Source organism: Erigeron canadensis, chromosome 6 (assembly GCF_010389155.1).
Source record: "Erigeron canadensis isolate Cc75 chromosome 6, C_canadensis_v1, whole genome shotgun sequence".
NCBI lineage: Eukaryota > Viridiplantae > Streptophyta > Magnoliopsida > Asterales > Asteraceae > Erigeron > Erigeron canadensis.
The window spans coordinates 33,003,288-33,028,776 of record NC_057766.1 but is presented as its reverse complement, the minus strand read 5'-3'; the positions used below and the strand labels follow the sequence as shown (position 1 = coordinate 33,028,776).

Below are 25,489 nucleotides of genomic sequence, written 5' to 3'. Positions count from 1 at the left end.
ACCCTAATTTTTTCGAATTAGGGTTTGGAGTTCTTCTGTTCAAAGAAAATCGATTTAATTCTCCGGATTCTTCTTGATTCTGTTATTCATCGACTAAGTGAATCGATCGAATAATAGAATTGTCACTTTATTCATCCGATAGCACTGTTTGTCTTCTCTTCCTTATCTCTTTTTATTTGTTGTTTGTAAGAAACTGGTTTTTCATCTTATTCTCATTCAAAACATTGGTGTTAAACTTGACCTACCTTTTGAAAGGCCAGGAATCCTGTTCCTGACACCTCTGGGAGAATAAGTTTTATTTTCAAATATATATATATATTTTTTACTTTTCTTGCTGTTTAAATTGTCTGTTCTTATTAATTGAGTCTAAGTGTTGCTTCTGGTTATTATTGATTAATTGTTGTGTGTTTTTTTATTTGCTTACAATGGATGATGATAATGTGAATCCTAATTTTGAATATGAATATGAGGAATCTGAAATGAGTGATGGTAATATTACTAAAATAAGTAAATTAGACTTGAGTAGTCCTTTACATTTGCATCCTAATGACTCTTCTACTCTCTCTATCGTGTCAATAAAACTTAAAGGTACTGAAAATTATCAAATCTGGAGTTGTGCTATGATTTTGGCTTTAGAAGCAAAAAATAAAATTGGATTTGTTGATGGTACTTGTAGAAGATCTAATACTGATGAGGTGCTAGGTAAACAGTGGGATAGATGTAATGCTGTTGTTTTGTCTTGGATTTTGAATTCTATTAATGAAGAACTGTATTTAGGACAAATTTTTAGTAGAAAAGCTAGTCTTGTTTGGAAAGAATTAAAAGAAACCTATGACAAAGTTGATGGTTCTGTGATTTTTAACTTGCATCATAAAATCAATTCTTTATGTCAAAATGGTATGCCATTGTCTGATTATTATCATAAGTTGAATGCTCTTTGGAAACAGTTTGATGCTTTAGTTCAGTTACCTAGATGTACTTGTCATGCTGCTTCTGATTTTGTTAAACATACTCAATTGATGAAACTGATGCAGTTTTTAATGGGTCTTGATGATATGTATGTGAATGTAAGAAGTACAATTTTAACTAAAGAACCAATACCTGATCTTAAAACTGCTTATTCTATTTTGTCTAGAGATGAGTCACATAGAGGTTTAACTTCTAATTTTGGTTCTCAAAAGTCTAATTCTTCTGCATTTATGTCTAAAGTTGGTTCTGGTAATTCTTTTCCTTCTGTGAATAATTTTTCAAAAAATAGAATCAATAATTCTCAAAACTCTTATAGAGGTTCTTCTGTTGTGTGTGAGAACTGTGGTTTTAATGGTCACACAATGGATAAATGTTTTAAGATAATAGGTTATCCTCCTAATTTTGGAAAGAAAAAGTTTAATTCTCAAGGAGGTCAAAAGAAGTTTGCTAATAATGCTTCTACTTCAAATTCTGCAAGTTCTTCTACTAATCTTTCTGATGAGCAGCTAGCTAGAATAATCAATTTGTTAAAAGATAATCCAGATTCTACTCAAGGTGTTAATGCCAATATGGCAGGTGTGTTGTTTAATTCTAGTAAAATTTTTCACAACAATTTTAAGAAATTTTTTTATTCAAATACAAATTTTAGACCTATTTATTCTAAGAAAGGATGGATTAATGATTCTGGAGCAAATCATCATATTACTTTTTCTGACAAAAACATGGTTGATATAATTGATGTTTCTGCATTAAAAATTAAAGTTGGTCACCCTAATGGTACTTATGCTTATGTTCAGAAGATTGGTAATTTACAGTTAACAAGTTATTTGACTTTGTATGATGTCCTAATTGTTCCAGAATACTGTGTTAGTTTACTGTCTGTTCATAAAGTTGCTAAACATAGTAAGTATCTAATTGCTTTTGATGATAATTTTTGTTATGTGATGACCCAGGATTTGAATACAATGAAAATTCTAGGAACTGGTAAACAAATTGGTGGTCTGTATTACATTGTTGAGAATTTGCAAGGTATTGATAGGTTAATTACTTGCAATGTGTCTAAAACTATTTGGCATAGTAGGTTAGGTCATCCTGCAGAAAATGTGTTAAATAAACTTCAAACTGATTTACATTTTAGAACAGACAACAATCTGAATTGTGAAACTTGTTTATATGCTAAACAAACTAGAGATTCTTTTCCTATAAGCAGTCATAAATCTGAATTTTTAGGTCAACTTATACATTTAGATGTATGGGGTCCATATAAAGTTACTGGGAGAGGTGGTTTTAGATATTTTTTAACTATTGTTGATGATTTTACAAGGGCAGTGTGGGTATACTTGTTAAAATCTAAGGATGAAGTTTTAGAAAATGTAATTATGTTCTTTAATTTGATTAAGAATCATTTCAAAACTACCATTAAAACTTTGAGAAGTGATAATGGAACTGAATTTTTGAATTCTAAGTTTAGTACATTTGTTGAAACAAATGGGATTATTCATCAAACTTCAAATGTTTATACACCACAACAAAATGGGGTGGTAGAAAGGAAACATAGACATCTATTAAATGTGGCTAGGTCTCTATTATTTCAAGGGGGTCTTCCTCTTAATCTGTGGACTGAATGTGTACTAACTGCTTGTTATTTGATTAACAGATTGCCTTCTTCTGTTCTTAATGAAAAGTCACCTTATGAAATGATGTTTAACAAAAAACCTAATCTCTCTCACTTAAGATCCTTTGGGTGCTTATGTTTTTCAAAAAATTTAAATGTCTTTGATAAATTTGCTAAAAGATCTACTAAATGTATTCTTTTAGGTTATTCTAATGTAAAAAAAGGTTATAAATTACTTTCTATTGAAGAAAATAACATTTTCTTTGCCAGAGATGTCAAATTTTTTGAACACATTTTTCCATTAAAAGATAAACATCATACTAAAACTTCTGATCCTCTTATGGTAAGTCTTGAAGATCAGATGAATTTTTTTGATTCTCATGAGTGCTCTTCATCTCCCAATGATGAAGAGAGAGATAGCAGTAGTAATAGTGATGGCAGCACCTCTCACTTAGGCAGTACTTCTAGTTCTACCAGTGATGATGGTGCAGCAACTCATGACTTGAATAATAATGAATCTGAGGGTATTGATCATCTTGATGATCAAGTCAATGAAGAAGTTCTTGTTGAGAATCAATCTTTAAATGAAAATATACCCTCAAATGTTACTGATCAGCCTTTAAGAAGGTCTGAAAGATCATCTGTTTTTCCTTCCAGTAAATATAATGATTATGTGGTTTATAGTAGTAACAAATATGGTTTAGAAAACTATGTTAACTATTCTGCTTTGTCTGCCTGCTGCTTATCTTTTGTTACTGAGCTTAATAAAAGTATTGAACCACATTCTTTTATGCAAGCTAGTAAAGAAAAACATTGGTTAGATGCTATGAATAATGAAATGGAGGCTTTGTATAGGAATAACACTTGGGAGGTTACTGATCTTCCTAAAGATAGAAAGTCCATAGGCTGTAAATGGATCTATAAGATAAAATATAAGGCTAATGGGGAGATAGAAAGATACAAGGCTAGACTTGTTGCTAAAGGGTATAGTCAAAAGGCTGGGGTTGATTTTGATGAGACTTTTTCTCCTGTTGTGAAAATTGTTACTATTAGATGCTTAATTTCTTTAGCTATTAACAAAGGATGGACCTTGTATCAACTTGATATTAACAATGCATTCTTATATGGTGATTTAAATGAAACTGTATATATGGATTTACCTGAAGGTTTTTTTGATCCTAATGACAAAAGAGTTTGCAAGTTGAATAAGTCTTTATATGGACTCAAACAAGCTCCTAGGCAATGGAATGCTAAGCTTACTGAAGCTTTAATTTCTGCTGGTTTTATTCAAAGTAAAAGTGATTATTCTCTATTTACTAAAGCTGATCAAAATTACTTTATTGCTTTACTTGTTTATGTATATAATTGTTACTGGTGATAATGAGGATGAGATTGAGAAGTTTAAAACATATCTGCAAACTCAGTTTATGATAAAAGACTTAGGTATATTGAAATTTTTTTGGGAATTGAAGTTGTTAAAACTGAAACTGGAGTATGTCTCAATCAAAGAAAGTATTGTTTGGATTTTATTTCTGAGTTTGGTCTACTTGCTGGTAAGCCTATGTCTGTTCCTCTTCATCCTAATGTTCATCTTTCTAGTGAAGAGACTGATACTGATCATGTTCTTAAAAATATTACTGATAATCAACGGTTAATTGGCAGACTCATTTACTTAACCCATACTAGACCTGACATTACATATACTGTGCACTATTTAAGTCAATTTATGCATAAACCTCTTGATTCTCATTTAAAAGTAGCTTTAAGAGTATTGAGATATTTGAAAGCTGCTCCAAGAAAAGGAATTCTTATTAGTAAGTCTTCTAATCTCTCTCTTGAAGCTTTTGTTGATTCTGATTGGGCTAAATGTATTTCCAGTAGAAGAAGTGTTACTGGATATTGTGTTTTCTTTTGTGGTAATCTTGTGTCTTGGAAAAGTAAGAAACAAAACACTGTGTCTAAATCTTCTACTGAAGGTGAATATAGAGCTATGGCTTCTGTTACATGTGAAGTTATTTGGATAGTTAAAATTTTAGAGGATATACTTGTTAAAAATATCCTTCCTGTTACAGTGTTTTGTGATAATAAATCTGCAACTAAAATTGCAGCCAACCCTGTTTTCCATGAAAGAACTAAACATTTAGAAATTGATCTCCATTTTGTGAGAGAAAAGATTCTAGCAGGGGTTGTAAAGATTGAGAAAATAGATGCTGCAAATAATATTGCAGACATTCTAACAAAAGGGTTGGACAAAAAATCTCATGAGTTTCTTTGTAACAAGTTAACTCTTTTAAATGTATTTGAGAATAGGATTAAGGGGGGATGTTGAGAAATATAATTCTATTCTCAAATAACATTATTACTTATTGTATGATTAGCCTATTTTCAGGTTATAAGAAGATCAAGTAAGCATGGATTATGGTTTGAACTTCAAGACTACATCTGCTGAATTATGAGTACAACACATTGCATTTCTGGAGGACTAAAGATGTACAAGAAGGAAAGAAGAGAAGTACATGGGTAATTTATGACATTAGTTGAAAGTTCCCTTGTATAAATAGATTGTTATAACCCGATTAGGGTTAATAACAAATCACTCATTTTTTGTCTGTATAATTCTATATCACTTTCTCTAATAAGTTTGATTAGATTAAAGAGATTACAATCGAGATTGTAATAATAGTTTCATCTATATAGTTGAGTGATTTACATCTGTTTAGAAGGTGTAGTTCTCTGTATTGTTTAATCAATTTAGATTGATTAGATTCTGGGTGATTGCTGAATTAATTGAAGTTAATTCAGAAATATAAGTTTTTGTTCAGTACTAGAAATGAATCATGGATTTGAGAATGAGGTTAAGCAAATGTAATGCATCGCATAGATTTAAATCTAGTCTTTTTATTAAAAAATTTTTTTATATAGTTACACACTTGAAGTGGAAAATAAGACAGAAAACTTATTGGACAACTCATGGATGTCATATGTATAACAGATTTTCGATTTTTGATTCGTTGTATCTGAAATCAAAGTAATCATTGGCAGCAAAGGATCGATATATCCAACTTATTATGCATGGACGTCCATATATGAATTTGTTATTTTTGTTTTCATATGTTGAATTTGACTTGTAATTTTTAAATTTTTTTTTTGTCTATACTATAAGGAAATTTTTATTATTCGTAATTTGTTTTTTAGTTGACACAATTTAGAGGCTTAATAACTTGACTGGATTAAAAACATATATACACATCAAGTCTTAATCGTTGGGTTCTGTCAAAGGTTTTGTAACTTGTCAATTTTGGGCATGTTTCATAAGATAAAAATTGTTAAGTTTTAGGCATGTTTAACAAGATCAATTGTTTAGTAAGGATGTATTGTTGTGGTTGTTCATAAGTTCATTTATTAAGCTGAATTCCACTAATTTATGTTAAAATGACGACGAAACTCCTTGAAATATTAGTTGTACCGCCTGGTTCATAACGACACCAAGCAGTGACGGAAGATAAAAATGACCAAAGGGGTTATGGTCCCTCCAAAATTTTGGATTATATTTATCAATTATATATTATTTCAGAATAAATAAAAGTTTTTATGTGTTTTTACTCTCTCGGAAACAAAACATAGATGTAGAAAAGAGAAAACCTAAAACCTCAAAAAAATTTGACCTCTCCGGTACTGTCGTTCAAGTTCCGCCGCTGACACCAAGAAATCTTTTTATGCCATAGCACGCGGTTGATACCGACAATTTAAAGTCGTTTGGCCTCAAACAAATCTGGTAAACCAGATGAGAAACATACTGTTATTGCCAATATGGAGACGTATATATATATACAATCTGGATATGTATCAAGTACTATAACTGTCATGCCATAATTAATTAAAACGACAATAGTTTTTGGGTCTATATATTAAAATACATACATAAATAATTATATTAAACACCCAAGTCATCATAAGGTCACTTTTACGCTACTGGAAGTGGATTAAACTAGTAGACATAAATCATTTGATGCACACATATGTATAGCTAACTAAATAATGACAGGTTGCTTATTAACTTGCATTAGCTCCCATAAGTGCATATAATATTAATTACGTATATGTAATGTAAAAAGCATTCTTTGTAATAACTATAAAGTTGTCGACTTCGTTGTTAGGTAACTGGTTGATTACTCATGTGTTGCTTACTTGTTTTAGCATGCTCACTGATTTGTAATGATGATAATTAAACAATAATTATAAAGTAGTTAAGTAGTATACATTCAAATTCGTTTCTACTGACTTTGCAGTCTGCAGGCATATCACAAGCCACAAGGGGTGGTTGACCGGTGGTAGGGATGGAAACAAACCCAGACTCGATGGGGAAAACTGAAACTCGATATTTTTGTGGCGGGTTCGGGGCCGGGTAAACGGGTCTAGGGTCGAGTATGGGGATGATTTTATTTTTTTTAACGGGTTAGGGTCCCGGTACGGTTTTAAAATAAAACCCGTATACCCGAAACCCGCCCCAAACCCGTATACCCGACCGTTTATATTACAATACATTAAATAATATACTTAGTTTTAGATTCTTAAGGTTCTTTTAGTTTTATAACTTTTATAAAAGAGTTATAGTTATGTAACCATAGTTTGATAAATACATAAAAAATGATGAGATGTATTGTGTTGTAGTCAACTGTGATACCAATTTATGGTAATTTGTACTTTTTTCGATGTTTAGAGCTAGCAATTGACATATCCACATAGTATATATTAAAATATAAAATTACGTGTATTGAATTTGTGTAGTTGTGTGGAAGATATGCATTAGAAATTATATGTATCATCTGATCGATATATATACTAGCAAGTCCATTAAAAATTATAGAATCTGGATGTATTATTGATAATGTCAAACGAATTTATACCGTTGCTTACCAACTCAAATGGCTTAACAGAACATATCTTCTGTAGTCTATCCATAAAAATTAAAATGAAAAAATAAGTAAGAAATGAAAAATTAATAAATCTCTGATTACCCGTGGGGAAACCCGTTAACCAACGGTTAATAAGTAAATGGGGACCCGTCGGGTCCTGGTCCGGGTCTGGGATGAGTATTTATAAACGGGTCCAGGTCCGGGTCCGGGATTGCTTAAACCCAGACCATACCCGGCCCGTTGCCATCCTTAACCGGTGGTCCGAAAAGAATGTAAGAAAATTAGCAAGTTATAAACGGTAAATAAACGGTAAATAAAGGCGGTTAAACTATATATATATATATTCAGGCCATGAAGGGAGGTGTGAGTCTTTTTGACTCAAATTTACTACATGGTAACCGTAGATAACCCGACCCCGTTAGGCTATTTCCAATGGGGTGCCCTTAGGTGTCCTTGGATATCCTTTGCCGTTAAAGCTTGTTCAAAACTAAGGATTTTTTTAAGGATACCCTTAACTAAGGGCATGCCCTTATTTGTCCTTACCTAATATAATTTTGTTTTTAGTGGAGGTAAAAAGATATGTAAGAATGTTTGTATGGTTGAAGATAAAATTATAAGATTTGAAGAATTTGGAAGGCTGTATAAGAATTTGAAAGAATATAATATGGCAGCTCAAAAACGCCTAAAGACGTCTTTAACATTGGAGATATCGTTATAGTTTCAAACTTTCGATATATCATTTCTTTATCACTCCTAGATATTTGCCTATTAAGTATTTTAGAAAAAAAATAAAATAAAAAAATAGGATGCCTGACCAATATGATATGACACTTGGTAGTGGGAAGTTAGCAAGTATAATAAATGTAAACTTTTATATACTTTCTTTTTATCTTGACAGTACATCATCATCGATCATCCTATAATGATAGCCTTAGATATGAGATGGTCGATGACATATAATAAGGAAAGTAATTAAATACCCATTTTAATCAAAAGTTCAAAATAAAAGATTCAAAAGTAACACTCCCCCACTTTTCCATGTTTCATGTAATGTAACCCTTTACAACTTTCACACAACGACAAAGATATATAAATGATATATACGATTGATCTTATATATATAAAACTTTTTGAACCAGACTCGTTTTCATCTAATCCATTTTGAAACAAACTTCATCTTTACCCCGTTACCAAGTTGCTCCATATTATCTGGGTACCCTCCACAAAATATCTTTTTGGATACGCGCGCGGATGTTTACGAATCATGTTGTTTGCATCATTGATATCTAATAATACTGAACCGGAAGGACATTTTTTTTTTCTGGTATAGATATAAAATGTGGTATCAAATTATCAATGTCTAATAGGATTGAGGCTTTTTGCGACTAATATGAAGTTTTGACTGTGATAGTCAGTCTTGTTAGCTAATGTAGTTTTTTAAAGGAAATATGTTAAATGGTTGTATTCAACGTATATAAAAAACTTGTATAATATATTTCATATCAAAAGTCCATCTTTAATTTTATGGTAAGTGATCTTAACAACAATCCTAAGAACCGCGTTTAACAAAATCTTTTTTTAAGAAGTATATATTGGATAGATGTCTTTAAATAGCATTTCCAGCATTGTTTGGTAAAAGAAGACCAAATGTAAAATGTTCAATTGATTTAATTAGGTCCGATGAAAAAAAATAAATGAAACTTAATCTTATAATAATATTTCGTTGCTAAACAATGACACTCTAGCAGGGCATTCTCACAAGTTGTTTCTAACTGGAGGGGTCAAATAAGAAACATTTTGACCATTAAATTAAGTTCAATTGTCAATATTTAAATATCATTTATAAATCTTGACCATGGTCAAGAGTTTTCTAACATAGCTAGTTATCTTAGGGACTTGAGAGGATCTCTTCTTGACACTAAATCATACTCTCTGTATTGTATTAGAAACAAACCAAGATATGTCAATTATAAGTCGAATTTTGCTAATCATAATTCTCAGGTTATAATTAACGGCAATAATGTATTTGATTAACATTTTCAAGAAGAAATGCTTATAATTATTTAAAAATATAGTTTCTTTTTGTTACCATAAAGCTACAAGTTATGAAAAGAAAAGTTGATAGTTGAAATCGGGGTAAGCCAAAATTTATGTATTATTATTATTATGGGTTTTGAGCCCCAAAGTAGAGAGACTGCTTTCAGTTTCTGAACTAAATGGTAGAAAAGACCCTCCAACCTTTGCATGGGATGAAGATCGAATCCATGACTTCTGTTTTCAGAGGCAAGGGTGTTTACCACTGATCCAACCATGCTGTTTTACTTTTAATATTTAGTATCTGATTTTATCTTTTTGAGTTTTTTGGTTGGAATTGAAACTTTTAGTTTTCAAAAGGCAGTGATAATGCAGCCTACGCACATGTTTGTCACGTGGAACGTCATCACCATACAGCTCCTTGCAGTGATTACGAAAATGGTGTTCTTTTCAATTTTTATTAGTGGCTTTTTGGTTAGTCCCTATAATTAAATAAACTATACGTAGTACGAGTATATGATATAGCTAGTGCCTACTAGTAACCCTCAAATAATTATTAGTCATTTGGTTTAATAGCCCAAGAATAAGAAGTATTTTCACAAAGGTTTGGATTTAATAAGACTCATGTTTAAGTTTTAAAAGACAAGATTTTTCTCTAATACGTTGTCGAGCATTTGGACAGACTATATACGACAATGTTTTCCTCTTGTTACGAATTTGGTGATAGAGCTCTTTAGCGTGGACTCGGTTAAGACAACATAGTCTAGACCTTCCGTTATGATATTCGACCACACCTTTCAAAAAATAATTATTAGTCATATATAACAAATGTTCATATCTTACTGCACAGTTTTAGGGACCTAGTTCATAAGCATATAAATTAAGATAAATAAATAAAAAAAGTTAGCTCAACTTATGCTATGGAACTTCTATTAATGCAAAGATGCGGATGTTGATTCAAAAATCAGTAAGAGTGTTACTGCAATGCAAATTATATAATGGTATATCGTCGAAATTCAAACATTAATTCTATTTATACAAAATATTGAGACCCTATATTTTTGAGGGTCTAAAACAATCGCCTAATCCCATAGTACTCTTGAACTACCTATGCCAAAGGGGAACAACCTCTTTACCCGTATTATTGAGATTTGAAATGTCGATCTTTTACTAAATGCGCATCTACTATACTTGTTTTTTGGGATAAGTATCTAGAAATGTAATGAACTATGTACGAATATTTTTGTTGTGTAATGAACTACTTGGATGTTTATTGTATGTAATAAATTTTCAAATCTTGATTATTGAATGTACCCGAGTATATGTGTCAACCATATAAGTTGTCACTTGTAAGTTTTTGATTGGTCAAATACATCCAAAAACCTAGATTTAAAAGTTCATTACATACAATAAACATCTAAGTAGTTAATTACATAACATAAACATTAATGCATAGTTCATTGCATTCTCATAATCCCATATACTTATTTATTTTTTCTCTAAGATTAATGCACACCTACTTCGTACGACCTATTTCCAAGTCTAATATGTGTCGATCAAACTATAAAGTTACAAATAGATATACATTTAAATATTAGCATTACAAACAAAGCTAATAAATAAACAATGATTATATATAGAAACCTAACAAATATTCACAAACACAAATAACTAAACAAGATGTATATATAGATATATTCTTGATTTCTTTCATTTATGTAATGAAATAATGAATATTCTTTAAACTCATTTTGTTAATCCATCGATAAATGAATTTCGATTAAAGGATAGTGGTTATTTGTAGATACTTGTTAAAATTCAGAAAAAGCGAAATAACAACAGGTAAAATTCCATTGTAATTGTTTTTTAATTTTTAACTATATATTACCGAATATGTTTTAATGTACATTAAACATCACCTTAAATCATGTTTGGAGATGTACGATTAAAAATAATAATGTACGAACCATCACTCTTTTTAATAAATGGATTAATTAGCATGCATCAACTTCAATTGAATATTTGTAATTGCTTCGTCAACAAGTCGTTATAGATTTGCTTTCTTTTTGGTAAATTTAAATATATTTGCTTCGAAACTAGAAAATTATAATATTCCGTAAATACATTATTGATTAGTAGATGAGTATATTTTATTGGAAATATTAAAAACAGTCCTGCCATGTATAAAAGGTGTTTTTTTATGTTTTAACTTAATCCATTTAGAGGTCAAAATCAAGCAACAATTACAAATTTACAATCAGTTTTTGAATTGAAAGTATATGAGTTCGTTTACGGGTAGATTTTGTAAGTTTTAGACCAAAAAAAAACTTGAGGAATACGGGGAAAAAAATATTATGATGGTTTAACATAAAAATTTATTTTTAGCTTATTGTATTTTAGAATAATTTTGAAAATTGTGCCTTATTTTTCACACTTTATCTTATCTTTACTATTATATAATGCAACCCTTCTTCAACTTTCTACTTTTGAACTCAAATTTCATTTAATAATAAAACTTAACACTATTCATAATCTAATGAATTACAAAAATACCCTTAATTGTATTAATTTATAATCTTTATCTCTGAAATTTTAAAATAACCATAGTACCTTTTTATATCATTAACCTACACTACTCAACGTCATTATGTCGTTACCGCTATCATATCCGCCGCATCGTACGGATATTCGTCTAGTATTATTTAAAAAAACATCTCAAATAAATAAATACAATGCAAAAATTATTTTTTAACTACTCATATTAAAGCACAATAAAATAGTAAACATTTTAAATAACCAGAACAAAAGCCCAAAACAACATTTTAAGATACTTTATCTTTTCTCAACATTTTGCCCCTTGGGAGGTCTCATATTCAATTCAGACATCATCTAAAAATACTAAATAATAACATTTAACATTTGCGTTAAAAAATGATACAGCTTTTAATTTGTAGCCGTTGGCCGTCGATTGGCTTTTGAAGTTTTAGTAGCCTCGACCGCTTCTTGTATTGTCAATGTCATACGCCTTAACTGCTCGTGACACACCACTACTATATTTGTAATTGCAATTACCAACAAATATATTGTCACACAAACCTTGGTCCATCAACCATGGCACCATGTGCAAGACTATACTATACCACCTATGGCCATAAACATAACACCCAACACCTAAGACTTGATTAAAGATCTTTAGAGGCTATTTATAATGCAATAAATTGAAAATGAGATTTAAGAAAAAGTGAGTAAATTTTTTCTATGATTATTATTATTTTACGTAACCATCTCTTTGTCTTAATTTATTTGAGATTGAGATGGGGCAGAAGTATGATTTAATTTGTTTCATCTAATAACCAAAGCTTCTAGTAGTTTGTATTTAATTAGACACCTATGTTGATTATTTGACCTCTTTGAAAGAGTCATAATAAATACATGAAAAATGAGTATGTAATCTACGGTATATTCAACAAAAAGGAAGAAATATATTAAATTCTAAAAGAACTATTCAAAGAACTACAATATGTTTTAGTTTGAAGTCTTGAAAAGATATATAATTTGATTCTTGCAATGTACAAATATCACTTTCATGTCTTAGTAAAGGACTAAAAGACTTTGAAAAAACCTTAAAAGTCTAAATGATTATGCCGGACTATTTTATGAAAATTCTAACACTCTAAGAAAAAGTTTAATTAAAACTAGAAAAAAACGTAAAATAATAATAAATTGATAAACCACTGTAACTAACTATCTTTTTTAACTTACCAAAAGGCATTTGGCATAGTTTATTGACCAAGAGGTTTTAAGGGGGTATACGATTTAAAACATGGAATTACTGTGAATTTGGGTTTAACATGTGAAGGGGAATTGATTTAAAAACTTACTAGCCTTGATGGATATATAGGTCTAACTATTTTGAAGAATTTCATGTCCAATTTATAATATGAAAGTTATAAATCAAACACACCATAAGTTAATGAATGATTGTGAATGTTTGAATATTTTCTTTGTACAGAAAGCTTTTATATTGTTAGAGGCAGTATTAGAAAAAAATATCAAAATAGGACAAAAAGAAAAAAAAAATTTTATGAAAAACAAATCCAAAGAGAAGCAAATTATTAAAATTCGATAAGAAAATTTTATTAATCAGTGAAGAAATTACATATATGATGACAATATTAAATTCTGAGGGAGCATTGGCTCCTCTTGCCCTCTTTTGGTGCCGTCTTTTTATATAGTATATCAAAACTTTGAATGCAAGGATGAGAAGCGACTATATATTATTTTACCGAAATAAATTTTCGATCGATATGTAAATAAGTTGTTTAATTCTATTATTTTTATAATCGTTTCCAAACCATTTATCGTATCACAAAAAAATTTTAACACAAAAGTTATTCCCGCCATAATGTCAGCATAAGTAACCCACTTACACGAGCATAATACAATCAAATACACCAAATCAAATCACACCCTTTCCGATCGACCCTTTTAGCGGAGTCAGTCGCTAAATGTAAAAAAAGAGATTTATGAAAGAGTCATTTAGGGAATAATTCCCGCTTTACACGTCCTTTTAGCCGTGTTTTTAATTATTTATTTCTTTTTAATAATACTCTTAATTAATTCAATCAAATATTTAGATGGTATGTCCCCCACGACTTCATAGGCTGTGTTAGAATGTTGTTATCACCACACCACTCATTCTCCCACCACTTCTTACATTTCATCTTCTAAAAGTTTTGTTTTATTTTTTTCTCTCATTTCACACTCACTTTATATTGTTTTTTTTTTTTTTGTGTGTGTGTGTTTTCTAAAAACTTCAAAAATCTTTTTTGATCATTTGCTTTACTATACATTATAGTTGCAAATCAATACTAAAATCTTATTTTCTTAGAATTCTTTCATTCCTTTTTTAATCATTTTATCCACATACACACACAAAGAAATTTTTGGGTAAATCTTATTGATATATTTATAGTGATAGACATAGAATTTAACAAAACTGTTTCTGGGTTTGATTCAAAATCAAATCTTGTTAGTGGGTTTTGAATTTCAAGTAACATAAATGGGTTGTGCATCTTCTAAGCAAAAACCGGTGTGCCGGAACTGCCGTGGACAATTTGCTCCGATGACAAGAAGCTATTCAATGCATGTTCATCACCCACCGCAAACCACCGGCGATAGTTACCATCTTGTTGCCTTGACATCTTCTACACTTGGGTACCTTCAGCTTGATCAATCGGATTCCGGTGACCGGTTGAAAAATTCCGGTGGGTGTCAGATTCGTCCAGAACCTGTTTGTGAAAATGTGCCGGAGAAAGAAAGTAATGAATTTGCTGTTGGGGTTATTGATGCTAAAACATGGTCGAAAATGATTGAAGAAAAGATTCCTAAATTCGCCCCGAAAACGCCTATTACTACGCCTCCGGGTGAACCGGAGACGATTAATGCGTGGGAGTTAATGGAAGGTTTGGATGATACGAGTCCGCTTCGGCCGAAGCTGATTTCGAATCATATTCGGAGTTTTTCGTTTCATGTTAACCCGAATTCGTTTACTTCTCTTGATGGGCCCGACTCGAACTCGAATTCAGTTTTTGATTCGGTCGACACGTCGATCGCATCGGATTTTGATAGTGAGATGATTACTGAATTTAGGAAATCATTGGAATTGTTACATCCAGAAAACTCGTGTTATTTGCCGTCTAATGACGGCTTTAATGATGAATTATTGGATATATCGGATCCCAAGAAAGATTATGTCAGTGATTGTAAAGCCAATAACAGCCCGCCACGTGTCAAAGAAAAATTGGTTCTGTACTTCACTAGTTTACGGGGAGTTAGGAAGACATACGAAGAGTGTTGTCACGTAAGACACATTTTGAAGGCGACCGGAGTTCGAGTCGACGAACGGGATGTATCGATGCATTCGGGATTTAAAGAGGAGTTGAAGGAGTTATTGGGTGGCATTATTAGCGGATTGCCTAAGGTATTTATCGGGAAAAAATGTATCGGTGGTGCGATGGAAATTAGGCGATTGCATGAAGACGGGCACCTCGAGAAGGCGTTGGAAGGTTGTGAAATGATGGAAGTTGACAATTTTGGTGGTGGTGGCGGCAAAGGTGGTTGTGAGGCTTGCGGTGATATTAGATTTGTGCCATGTGAGACGTGTTCTGGTAGCTGTAAGATATATTACGAAGACGAGTCTGATGAAACTGAAGACGATGAAAGGGAAGAAAGCGATTATGGATTTCAAAGATGTCCAGATTGCAACGAAAATGGACTAATAAGGTGTCCTATATGTTGTGATTAATTTACACGGTTTCAATTTGTGCTGATTTTTGATTGTATAGTAGAGGCTGTTTTTCTTACATCTAAGAAATTATTTTTTGATCAATTGTTTTAGATAGAGTGATACATTCAAAATTTACTCTATTGTTTTGTTTGCCTTTACACATTGAGAGTCTTGATTATTACTATTTGAAAGATTTGCCATCTTATTGAAGCTTCTTAGATTTCTTTTGCATGTGCAAGCACTGGTTATCACATTTTAAAGAAGATATGTACATCGTGACCATTTTAGCATTTTATTCCACATGAGCCATAAGTGGTCCATTTTATTGGGCCTCATGACTAATCAAATAGGACCAAAGCATATCGAGACATAAATACTACCACAATTTCCGGATTGTATAATTCGATTATTATTCATTTTTGTGAACTCAGGTCTCTTTCATTCAAAGTGGGATATTTGTGCATCTGTTTTTGACACCAACAATATATAAAAAGAAATAAACTGAAAGATCTTGCGTTGGTTAATATTTCATTAACTCTACACCTACTAATCTTTTTTCATAGGAGGAATAATTATATTATTAGGATCCACCAACCCTAAAAAGTGAAGTAGTTGGTCACAATAACTACAAGGCAAATTATTTATTAGGTTGAAATAAATAAAATTTAATAAGATTGTTTTGAATGTAATTATTAGAATTGCCGAAAAAACGGGCACTTCTAATATAAAAGTGGAAATATGAAAACTTTGAACAAGTTATAAGTAGGCACAGGCTGTGATTAATTAGTTTTATCAAAAAGAATGAAAAACTTTAGATAGGAATAAGTCAAAAATTAATTCCGGTATTCTTTCCTCTGGTGGATTAGTTGGGATTTTTGGATAATTAATGATATCCAAAATTTAACTATATATGTGTGTCCAAGGAGGAAAGAAGAAACAAGAAAGGAAAACCGATTGCATTACAAAGGCAATCTTTTTTTTTTTTTCTCGTCCACATTGAACACTGGGTGATTGCCGAGCATCATCGAACTCAAATCCAGACCACCCCATAACATATGCTTATAATTAAGGGAGTAGTTCCCTCGAATGTAAGAAACTTTGAACGAATGTCTATAGTAAGAAATAACTAAAGTTGCGTGTATTGTATGTAAACAACTTTGAAATAATATTTATTGTATGTAAGAATTTCGTTTTAACCAATTACAATCTGACAAGTGGCACCTGTATATGGTTGCCACGTATGTTTTCTTACATACAATAAACATTTTTTCAAGGTGCTTACATACAATACACATAACTTTAGTTTTTTCCTACTATAAACATTCGGTCAAAGATAGTTACATTTCAAGAAACTAATCCCTATAATTAAAATCCACATTATATTATTAAACAAGTACAAACTTGTATTCTAACTGCATCGAAATCGACGCTAAATAAGAGGTTGTAGAATCAAGTTCGTTGAAAAAAATAATAATGTGTAAACTCTTTACATTTAATGAAGACTTAACCATAGTCGATTTAGTTTCGCTAAAAGTCGTACTTGTTATTGCACGTTGTTAATACTACAACAAAAAATTCATTTATTCACACTTACTTTAAAAAATTGTGAATAAATTTCTTAATATATTTACACTTAAAAATATTTTAAAAGTATATACATATAAAAGTGTGAAAATTTTTGAAAAATTAAAATTTTTTCACACTTATATGCATGGAAAGAAAAAATTCACACCAAAAAATATGAACAAATGTTAAACATATTCGTACATAAAAGTGTGAAAGTAAAATTGTAACACCTTATTTCTTCACACCTTTCTTGTGTGAAGAAATTTGGTGTTACAAATTAATCATTACACTTCTAAGTGTGAACAGTTGATATAGTTTTACACATTTGAAAGTGTAAACTTTTTTTCTCCATATATATAAGTGTGAAAAAGTTATGATTTTTCAAATTTATTCACATTTTTAAATGTAAACACTTTTTAAACATTTTTAAGTGTGAACAAATTAAGATATCTGTTTACACTTCATATAAGTAAGTGATTAAATGATATTTTTATTGTAGTGATATGTGAAAAGAATAAACCAGAGAGAAATGTGATGATGGATACCATTACTTTTTAGCCATACACCATAAAACATGAATAATATAATTTTATAGTATAATGTTTTAAAACATATTTGGTGATGTACACTAAAAATTATAAATATACAGATTATAGATATAATAATACGAGTAATAATAATATTAGTATGAGAACTGAGAAGAGGAGTGGTAGTCCTTGATGCTTCGGTAAACGCCCTTAACAACAACATATACTATTTATGTTGGTGCAAGGAGCAAAGACTGTTGTCGTTTGACCAATTAGGTGAACGCGTTTTTTGGACATCCTTTTTCTGTAAGACAAGAAATTAATAATGGTAAGTATATTCTTTTAAGATCTGAGTTAAAAATAGTACCACGTACATTGTTTTCGATTTTGTGGACATACGAATATTTTCTATATGGTCAATGTTTCATTAAATGAAGATCACCGTAAAAGTGTAAAATTAGAAGGTTAAGCATATACTGACCGTGTGAATTAAAATTTGAAGTGTAAAATGATAAAGATTAACAATCTAACAACCAATCAAAGGTGGTACCAGGAAAAAATCCCATAAGGGTAAAATTAAAAAACTTATATAAAGTAAATCTAAAAGGGAGCAAAATGTTAAAAACGCATAAAAAAATTTTAAAAAATCTACAAAATTTTTAAAAATACATAACAAAATTTAAATTTTGAGAGGAGTATTTGGACCCCCTTTAGTACCGCCTTTGCATCCAATGTTAGTTAAACGAATGGATATATATATATATATATATTATGTTTTGTATTTCCAGTTAACTGAAATTTAGGCTTTTGATTCATAATTTCATATGTGTGCCGACAAGTTGGTTTGAGGATCGGTTGGTCAAATGAAAGGGTGGTCCTAAAAGAATTTTGTAACTATTCTTAACCAACTAGTTATATGATTCGAACAAGCAATCTCTTATATGAATATCCGAAAGTCCGAAACTACACTTATAAAAAAATTTCTTTTGAGTTAATTCATCTAAAATTTTTTGTAAAAAGATTAACAATCTAACATCCAATATTAACCAACTAGTGTGATTGTGGTAATGATTTTATGAAAGATAATGCCCAGAATTCTAGTATCCCAGAATGTGTCGAAGAGTTGTCCTCTTTTGAAATTAGTGTTAAGAATGAACATTCAACACATTATAATAATGGGTTGGATGATCATGATTTTTTTTGCTCAACAGCAAGGTCGGATTTTAGGGTGTTCAACATGTTCAAACGAACAGGGCCTAGTTTTGTTTAAGGGCCCAAAAGTTCAATTTTCTTTTGCTAATATTAAATATTTATATCATAATACCCAACGATTACAATGTGATATTGTGTTTTTGTTTGGAATTGAAAGGTATTTTTTTATTCTATAAAATGAGAGAATACGTAAATGATATGGATAAAGGTCCTTATAAATAATGCAGTGCAGGGCCTTTAAAATCCATGAGACGGCACTGAGTCAACAGGTTATTACAACAAGATAAGTGTCAGGTTAGGCCTGTCAAAGCTATTGAAAAGGAGAATTCAAAGGTTTCAAGTGATGCATCAGTAAAGCAAGATCAATCTTTCAATGAGGTTACCCGTAACGAAAAACATAATCAAGTGGAAAATCAGCCGTCTTACAGTGTTATGTTTCCTTCAACGCCCCCCAGCTACTGATATTAATCTTGTTGTAGAGTCTTGTTCGACGTGGCTTGACTATATTGGTCCACCAACCGATGACAAATTAGATTATGAAAAATTGTAGAGCTATAAAGACCCCGATGGAAATGTTCAAGGCTCGTTCTCTCTCGCACAATTAAACATGTGGAAATATTATTTTTCTAGCGATTTCAAGATTTGAAGATATTATGGCAACGTAAAAGGTGGTACTGTTCTCCTACACAGTGTCTTAAAGAGACGGAAAAAAGATGTCTGTTAGATTTCTTTGCATTTGTGGTATGATACAACGAGTGTTTGAATTCGTTCATGGGAGATCATTTTTTTCGTCTCGGGTTGGGATCTCCATTGTGGTTTTAGTCGCCATAAGTTTGTTGCGTGTTTGTTTTGTATCGTTGGAACTTTTTATGTTCTTTATTTTCGTTTTTTAGTTAGATCAATTCGCGAGTGTCTTGTACTTGCTAGATTTTTACTAGCATTTTTCAATAAAAATTTTTAATGTCGTTCTAAAAAAAAACCCTCTTCAATCCTTTCCATATCCAATCCAAACTAATCAAGTAATCCTTTTCATAAGAAACCATTGAAGGGATTTTTGCATAAATCCCCTTTAAGACTATACTAATTACATATCACCCAAGCTACAATTAAATTAACAAATATCCCTATTTTATCATATAAATTTACATTTTTATCCAATCATATTTTCTGTATTAAAAATACTTAGATTTTTGATAATTTTGCCCTTTCATTCTTAACCGCCATCAATTCAAAATTCATCCAAATCATAACACCTTAATATCTAAATAAATTATCAAATTCAAATAGTAATATCTTAAATGGATTAAAGGCTCGTGATCTTTAATATTTTACACGATGTTCCATCTCAATTCTTTATCCTGCAATTAAACGGACACACTTATGGGTTGCTATTGTGTACTTGTCTCAATAGTGAATTCCGTACATCTCATAACTATACATGCCTCACTGGTAAATGGTAATACGACGTCGATCGGTGAGTGTAATCATATTTGGAACATAACAATTGCATGCTAAGATAATATTTTACACATGCCAATATTTACACGAATGAACTAGATCAGTTGCTTCTCCCCATTCTATATGAACTTAACATATTTGCAAGATCATATATCATGTCCGTTTTCATACAACGATCTATTCCAGAAAGCGTATATTAAACATAAAAGGATAATGACAAATCTAATTGTAAAATCAAAAAAGTATATATTACTACTACTACTATAATGACGAACAAGAAAGTGATTAAAATTGTGAAATAAAATAAGTATTAGAATTACCATATAAAAGAGAAAAACAATGATTACAACAATGTATCGGATAGGGTTTGATTAAAACATATCCGTGATTGAAAAACTCAGTACCAATTCTTGAATAATTGTTTAATTGATTGAGAGATTAAGGAGACATATTTAAGAAGACTCAATAACCTAAATGGAGGGATTATTTGGGGCTCAATCTTGAATGGAGGGAAAAGGATATAATGGTCCTAATGATGAGAAATACTAATAATGGGGATATTTGTTAATTCAATTGTAATTTGGGTGTATATATAATTAGTATAGTTTTATAGGGGATGTATGCAAAAATCCCAACATTAAATACAAATGCCTTATCTTTTTTCATTCTTTTAATAGTTTTGTTTTACGAATAATGATCTTGGGCTCTATAGGAAATGAGTCGAGTTTGAGTACGGCTCATGATTATTTAAGAAGGCTTGACCTTGTCTAGTTTATTAAAAGGAAATCAATTTTGCCTTAAAGTTATCTAGAAAGAGGCAATTAATGTTCTTTTTGGAAAGTATTTCTTTAGAAAAATCAGGGGTCAAGATTTAAATATAAGTTTTAAATCAACACCCTTGATTTTCATCAAAGGTTAAGATCTTCCTAACTTGACTAATTAAGTTAAGATAACTTTAGGGAACTCCCTCCCACAAATAAGGATGTCGCTAATCAATATGATATATACTGTAAGTGTACCCATACAATTCGCATGAGTCAAATGTTTCACGTTGTTTAACAAGAACACTTGGCTAAAATGTTTGGATGAACGGTTATTGGCTTCGCTGATCACCAATTTGGAATTGTGGTGTAAGAAAGGGAGTTACAGCCCTATCATGCTACAAAGTTGATTTTTTTTTTTTTTTTTAGAAATGCTATATCTACAAACTAATTACAAACATTGTTTTACAAATTGACACGGCTTATGAAGTGGACCAATCATGTTAATATTTGTTTTCTCTTGTTTTTTTTCTTTCTTTATTTTTATAGGTCGAGAATGAGTTTGTAAAAATATGTTTGTAATTAGGTGGAGAATGAGTTTTTAAAATTATGTTTGTAATTAGTTGATAACATTGAATCCATGTATAGCTTTTCCTATCGAAATTTTTTTATAAAAAAAACTATATATTAAGACACATTCTTAAAATGAGCATGCTAATGGAATGTAACATTTCATTTTATTATATTGCTAATTCCTTTCCGTTACTCATTCTGGGGTGGATTCAACCCACTATGAGGGTGGTCATTGCTCCTCGCCCCTCCTCAACCCAAAAATTTCTTTTTAATTTTTCTTTTATTAAGCTCCAACCAAAAAGTCTAAAATACTAGGCCGCAACCCCATTTAAAAAAATATATTTCAGGCTCCCATCTCCTAAATCCTGATTCTGCACTATACTCATTCATATTTGTTTATATTCGGTCCTGTTCTACCAAGTACCAAAAATATCTATTCCATGAATGCACACAAATGAGATAGAAAAGGTAGTTGGCTGGAATTAAAAATCCATAGTTTGAGAGAATGGGTTTCTAATGGGTAATGGGCCTTCCTTGGCTCATTCTTCACATCAAACGGAGCCTTATAATGTAGGTTCTTAGGTCCTTATGACTTTCTTGGGCCTTATTTGTTCATACTTGCCCAATGGGCAATTACACATTCCATCCACCATATTGGACTTTGGTCAACAGGCAATCGACAATTGCAAATTCCATCCAACACATATGAGCTTACCTTTGGCTACATAAAATAAGACCTTTTAGGACTTTAGTGTGTTTTCTTTTACCTTTTTGCCTTGCGCAAAGTTTGGTCAAGTGGTATTAATCTTGTTGGTATTTTTCATAGGTTACATTTGGCTCATTATACGTTCCTTTTTTCCCTTTCAAGTGTCTTTATAATTGTTAGCAAATGGTTATTACTTGCAATTACATTGCACATTTTGTCAATGTCGGTCTATAATTGTATAGCTTGAGAGTTGTGATTTGTATATTCTCAACTTGTCATTGTGTGGCTATATTTGTATGTTCGCAATATGAAGGTTAGAACAAATCTAATAATACAAATATATTAACATAACAATAATACTACTAAAAGTTATGAGATTGTGTGTTTGAGAAAGGAGATCGAGTTGACATACATCACTTTCGTGGTACAGTGTCCTGTTTAAGAGTATTAAATGACCACCTCATCTCTAATATCTATATGTTGAAGTTGGATTGTGACATTTGATTGTGCAACAAAATCTTTGGTCCCATTTCTTTATATACATTGCTTCCTTTTGGTCCCATTTTATTTAATATAACACTCAAACAATTTAATTTCTACTATTTACTTCAAAAACTTTACAACCCTTTTAATAGAAAGGGAATTAAACTTCTGGCAACCGAATGTATATAGAACAAACAAGTAAACTTTTATTCGAAAATTCGTTCAAAACATAAAATGTTGCACTTTCAATGAAGCAACAAAAAGATTTCTTATTGGGAGATCATAAAATCTTTGAAACCTTGAAAGTATCGCAAGGAGCCAATAATGTTTATATGATATAAAGAGTCTCTTAGCCTAAATTGATCAAGATTTTAAACCATTGATTGTGATATTGAAATTTAATCACTTGTTTATAAACATGCATGCATGATAATTAATAAAATGTCGATATTGGGATCGTAAATTGTTCAGATAATCACAAATAAAAATTCATTGAGGGAAGAAACTAACATAAACTTACAAATATAAAGATACATATATATGTATCCTTAATTGTTTTAAACTATATATATGATTTGACATTTTGACATATGAAATACAAATTAAGACAACTAACATATATGTGAAGTAAGAAAATGGTTGAAATAATACTTAGACTTATGCATTACTTGTATATATTTGTACTTGATAATCAATTAATTAGACTCCTAATAATGGAAGCTTGAGGGCTATCGTCATCAATGGTTGATAATAACCGGGAGAGACGATCACTAAGGTCATCAACCTCCTTGTGCAAGTGTCTCACGTAGTTGCATGTCTCTTGTAACACCTTCGAAGCCGATGCCTAGAAAAATCATATAGAGTATGTACGTACGTTAATGATGATATAAATGAACTTTTAATTATCTCATACATACATTCGAGTAATTAAGTTAGTCCATTGGGGATTCAAATCTAGCTATAGCTAATTAAAGATCGATCATCCCTTAATTTGTCATGATGTAATTGGTCAAGAGGTAGCTAGGTATCTAGGATATAGGGTAGTTTTTTCGGTTGAGAAATATCTACGTACAAAAAGTTTGTTATACACCGTGTATATATGTATAACCAACAAACATATAATTAAGAGTAGGGACATATATATATATATATCGACAAATAACTTGAATGAGAAATTTATCAAGTGGCTTTGATCATTGCTATAAGGTTATATCAATTCGGTTTCAAGTAATTTTGTTGTGATTATCAAATCATCTAATGTGCTTTAAAATTGATAAGATAACTTTACGTATATTATTATAAGCTTTAAATTCATAGAAATATAATTTGTATGAAGAAATTAATAGTCATATTAATTTTGCTATGCATTACAAATCTAAGAAATAAGTGAAACCATGATGATATGTACGTATAGTACCTTGTTGGAACGCCGGTTTCTTAGCTCAGGAACAAGTTGTTGCAGCTTGGAGACGAGATCAACTATCTGCTCATCGGTGATCCTTGGAGTTCCGCCTGACCTCCTGCTCGACATTATGATCAAAATATATAGAGATCGATCGAGCCTTAATTGATTAAGATTTTGTTAATTGATATTTAAGGAAAATAAATGAAGTAGCTAATTAACTAGCTAGGTTGTTTAAGTGAAGAGTCGTTAGAGAAGAATGCATACATATAAATGGGTAATGTCTAGTGGGGTTTATATATATATATATATGGTTGGAGTTAAGGATGAATTGATGAAGGCTTTGTAGTGTGGCAGATTGGTAATATATATTGGTAGAAACATAAAAGATTAAACAGCCGGGCCGATCATGTCTCTGATGTGCTTGCTCGATCAGAGATGGAGCCATGTAGGGGTCATATATATATGGAGCTAGCCCCACACCATGACTTTCGGTTACCTTGTTTCAATTCAATTCGATCAACTGGCCGGTTAGTTCAACTAACTGTATTTAACGGGCAATCTAGCTAGCTAGCTAGCTAGCATTTCATCATCTAGTAAAAAATATATATATTATAGGCTAATTGTCATGGAGAGCTTAATTTGTCCGGTGAGAATTTATATATAATATAGTAGGATTGTAATTAGTTATAAATTAACGATATCCAAAACGACATCTCTATAAAGTACTTTCTAGAGTTTGGACTTTGGAGACAATGATATAGAAAGCAAGGGAAAATAGCTTAAAATAAATGTTAGTAAAATGTTTTTTCCTTGTCATTTCCATGTTCATGAGTTAGATAGGAAGGAAAAAATGGACAATTTTAAAAAAGGTTAATTTAGCATGTGATTCTATGTTCAGAGAGGTTGCTTTAGAAAATAAATCCATCATATATATATAATTTCCACACTAGTCTTTTTTTATTCTCTAGAAAACTC

The 25,489-nt window shown here is 30.9% G+C and overlaps 2 protein-coding genes across 2 annotated transcripts; one reads left to right on the top strand and one right to left on the bottom strand.

The window, feature by feature from the left end:
* The first annotated feature begins 14,324 nt into the window (after positions 1–14,324).
* On the top strand, positions 14,325–15,981 carry LOC122603638 (uncharacterized protein At3g28850-like). Its single transcript, XM_043776402.1, has one exon. It carries the CDS (start codon positions 14,597–14,599, stop codon positions 15,839–15,841), a length of 1,245 nt encoding a protein of 414 aa, XP_043632337.1. The 5' UTR covers positions 14,325–14,596; the 3' UTR covers positions 15,842–15,981.
* A 7,600-nt stretch (positions 15,982–23,581) lies between these two features.
* LOC122603938 (transcription factor PRE6-like) lies at positions 23,582–24,924 on the bottom strand. Its single transcript, XM_043776797.1, has 2 exons — positions 24,527–24,924; positions 23,582–23,953 (listed from the first exon to the last, which is right to left on the bottom strand). The coding sequence occupies exons 1-2, from the start codon at positions 24,638–24,640 to the stop codon at positions 23,801–23,803; spliced, it is 267 nt and encodes an 88-aa protein (XP_043632732.1). The 5' UTR covers positions 24,641–24,924; the 3' UTR covers positions 23,582–23,800.
* Positions 24,925–25,489: the final 565 nt, after the last annotated feature.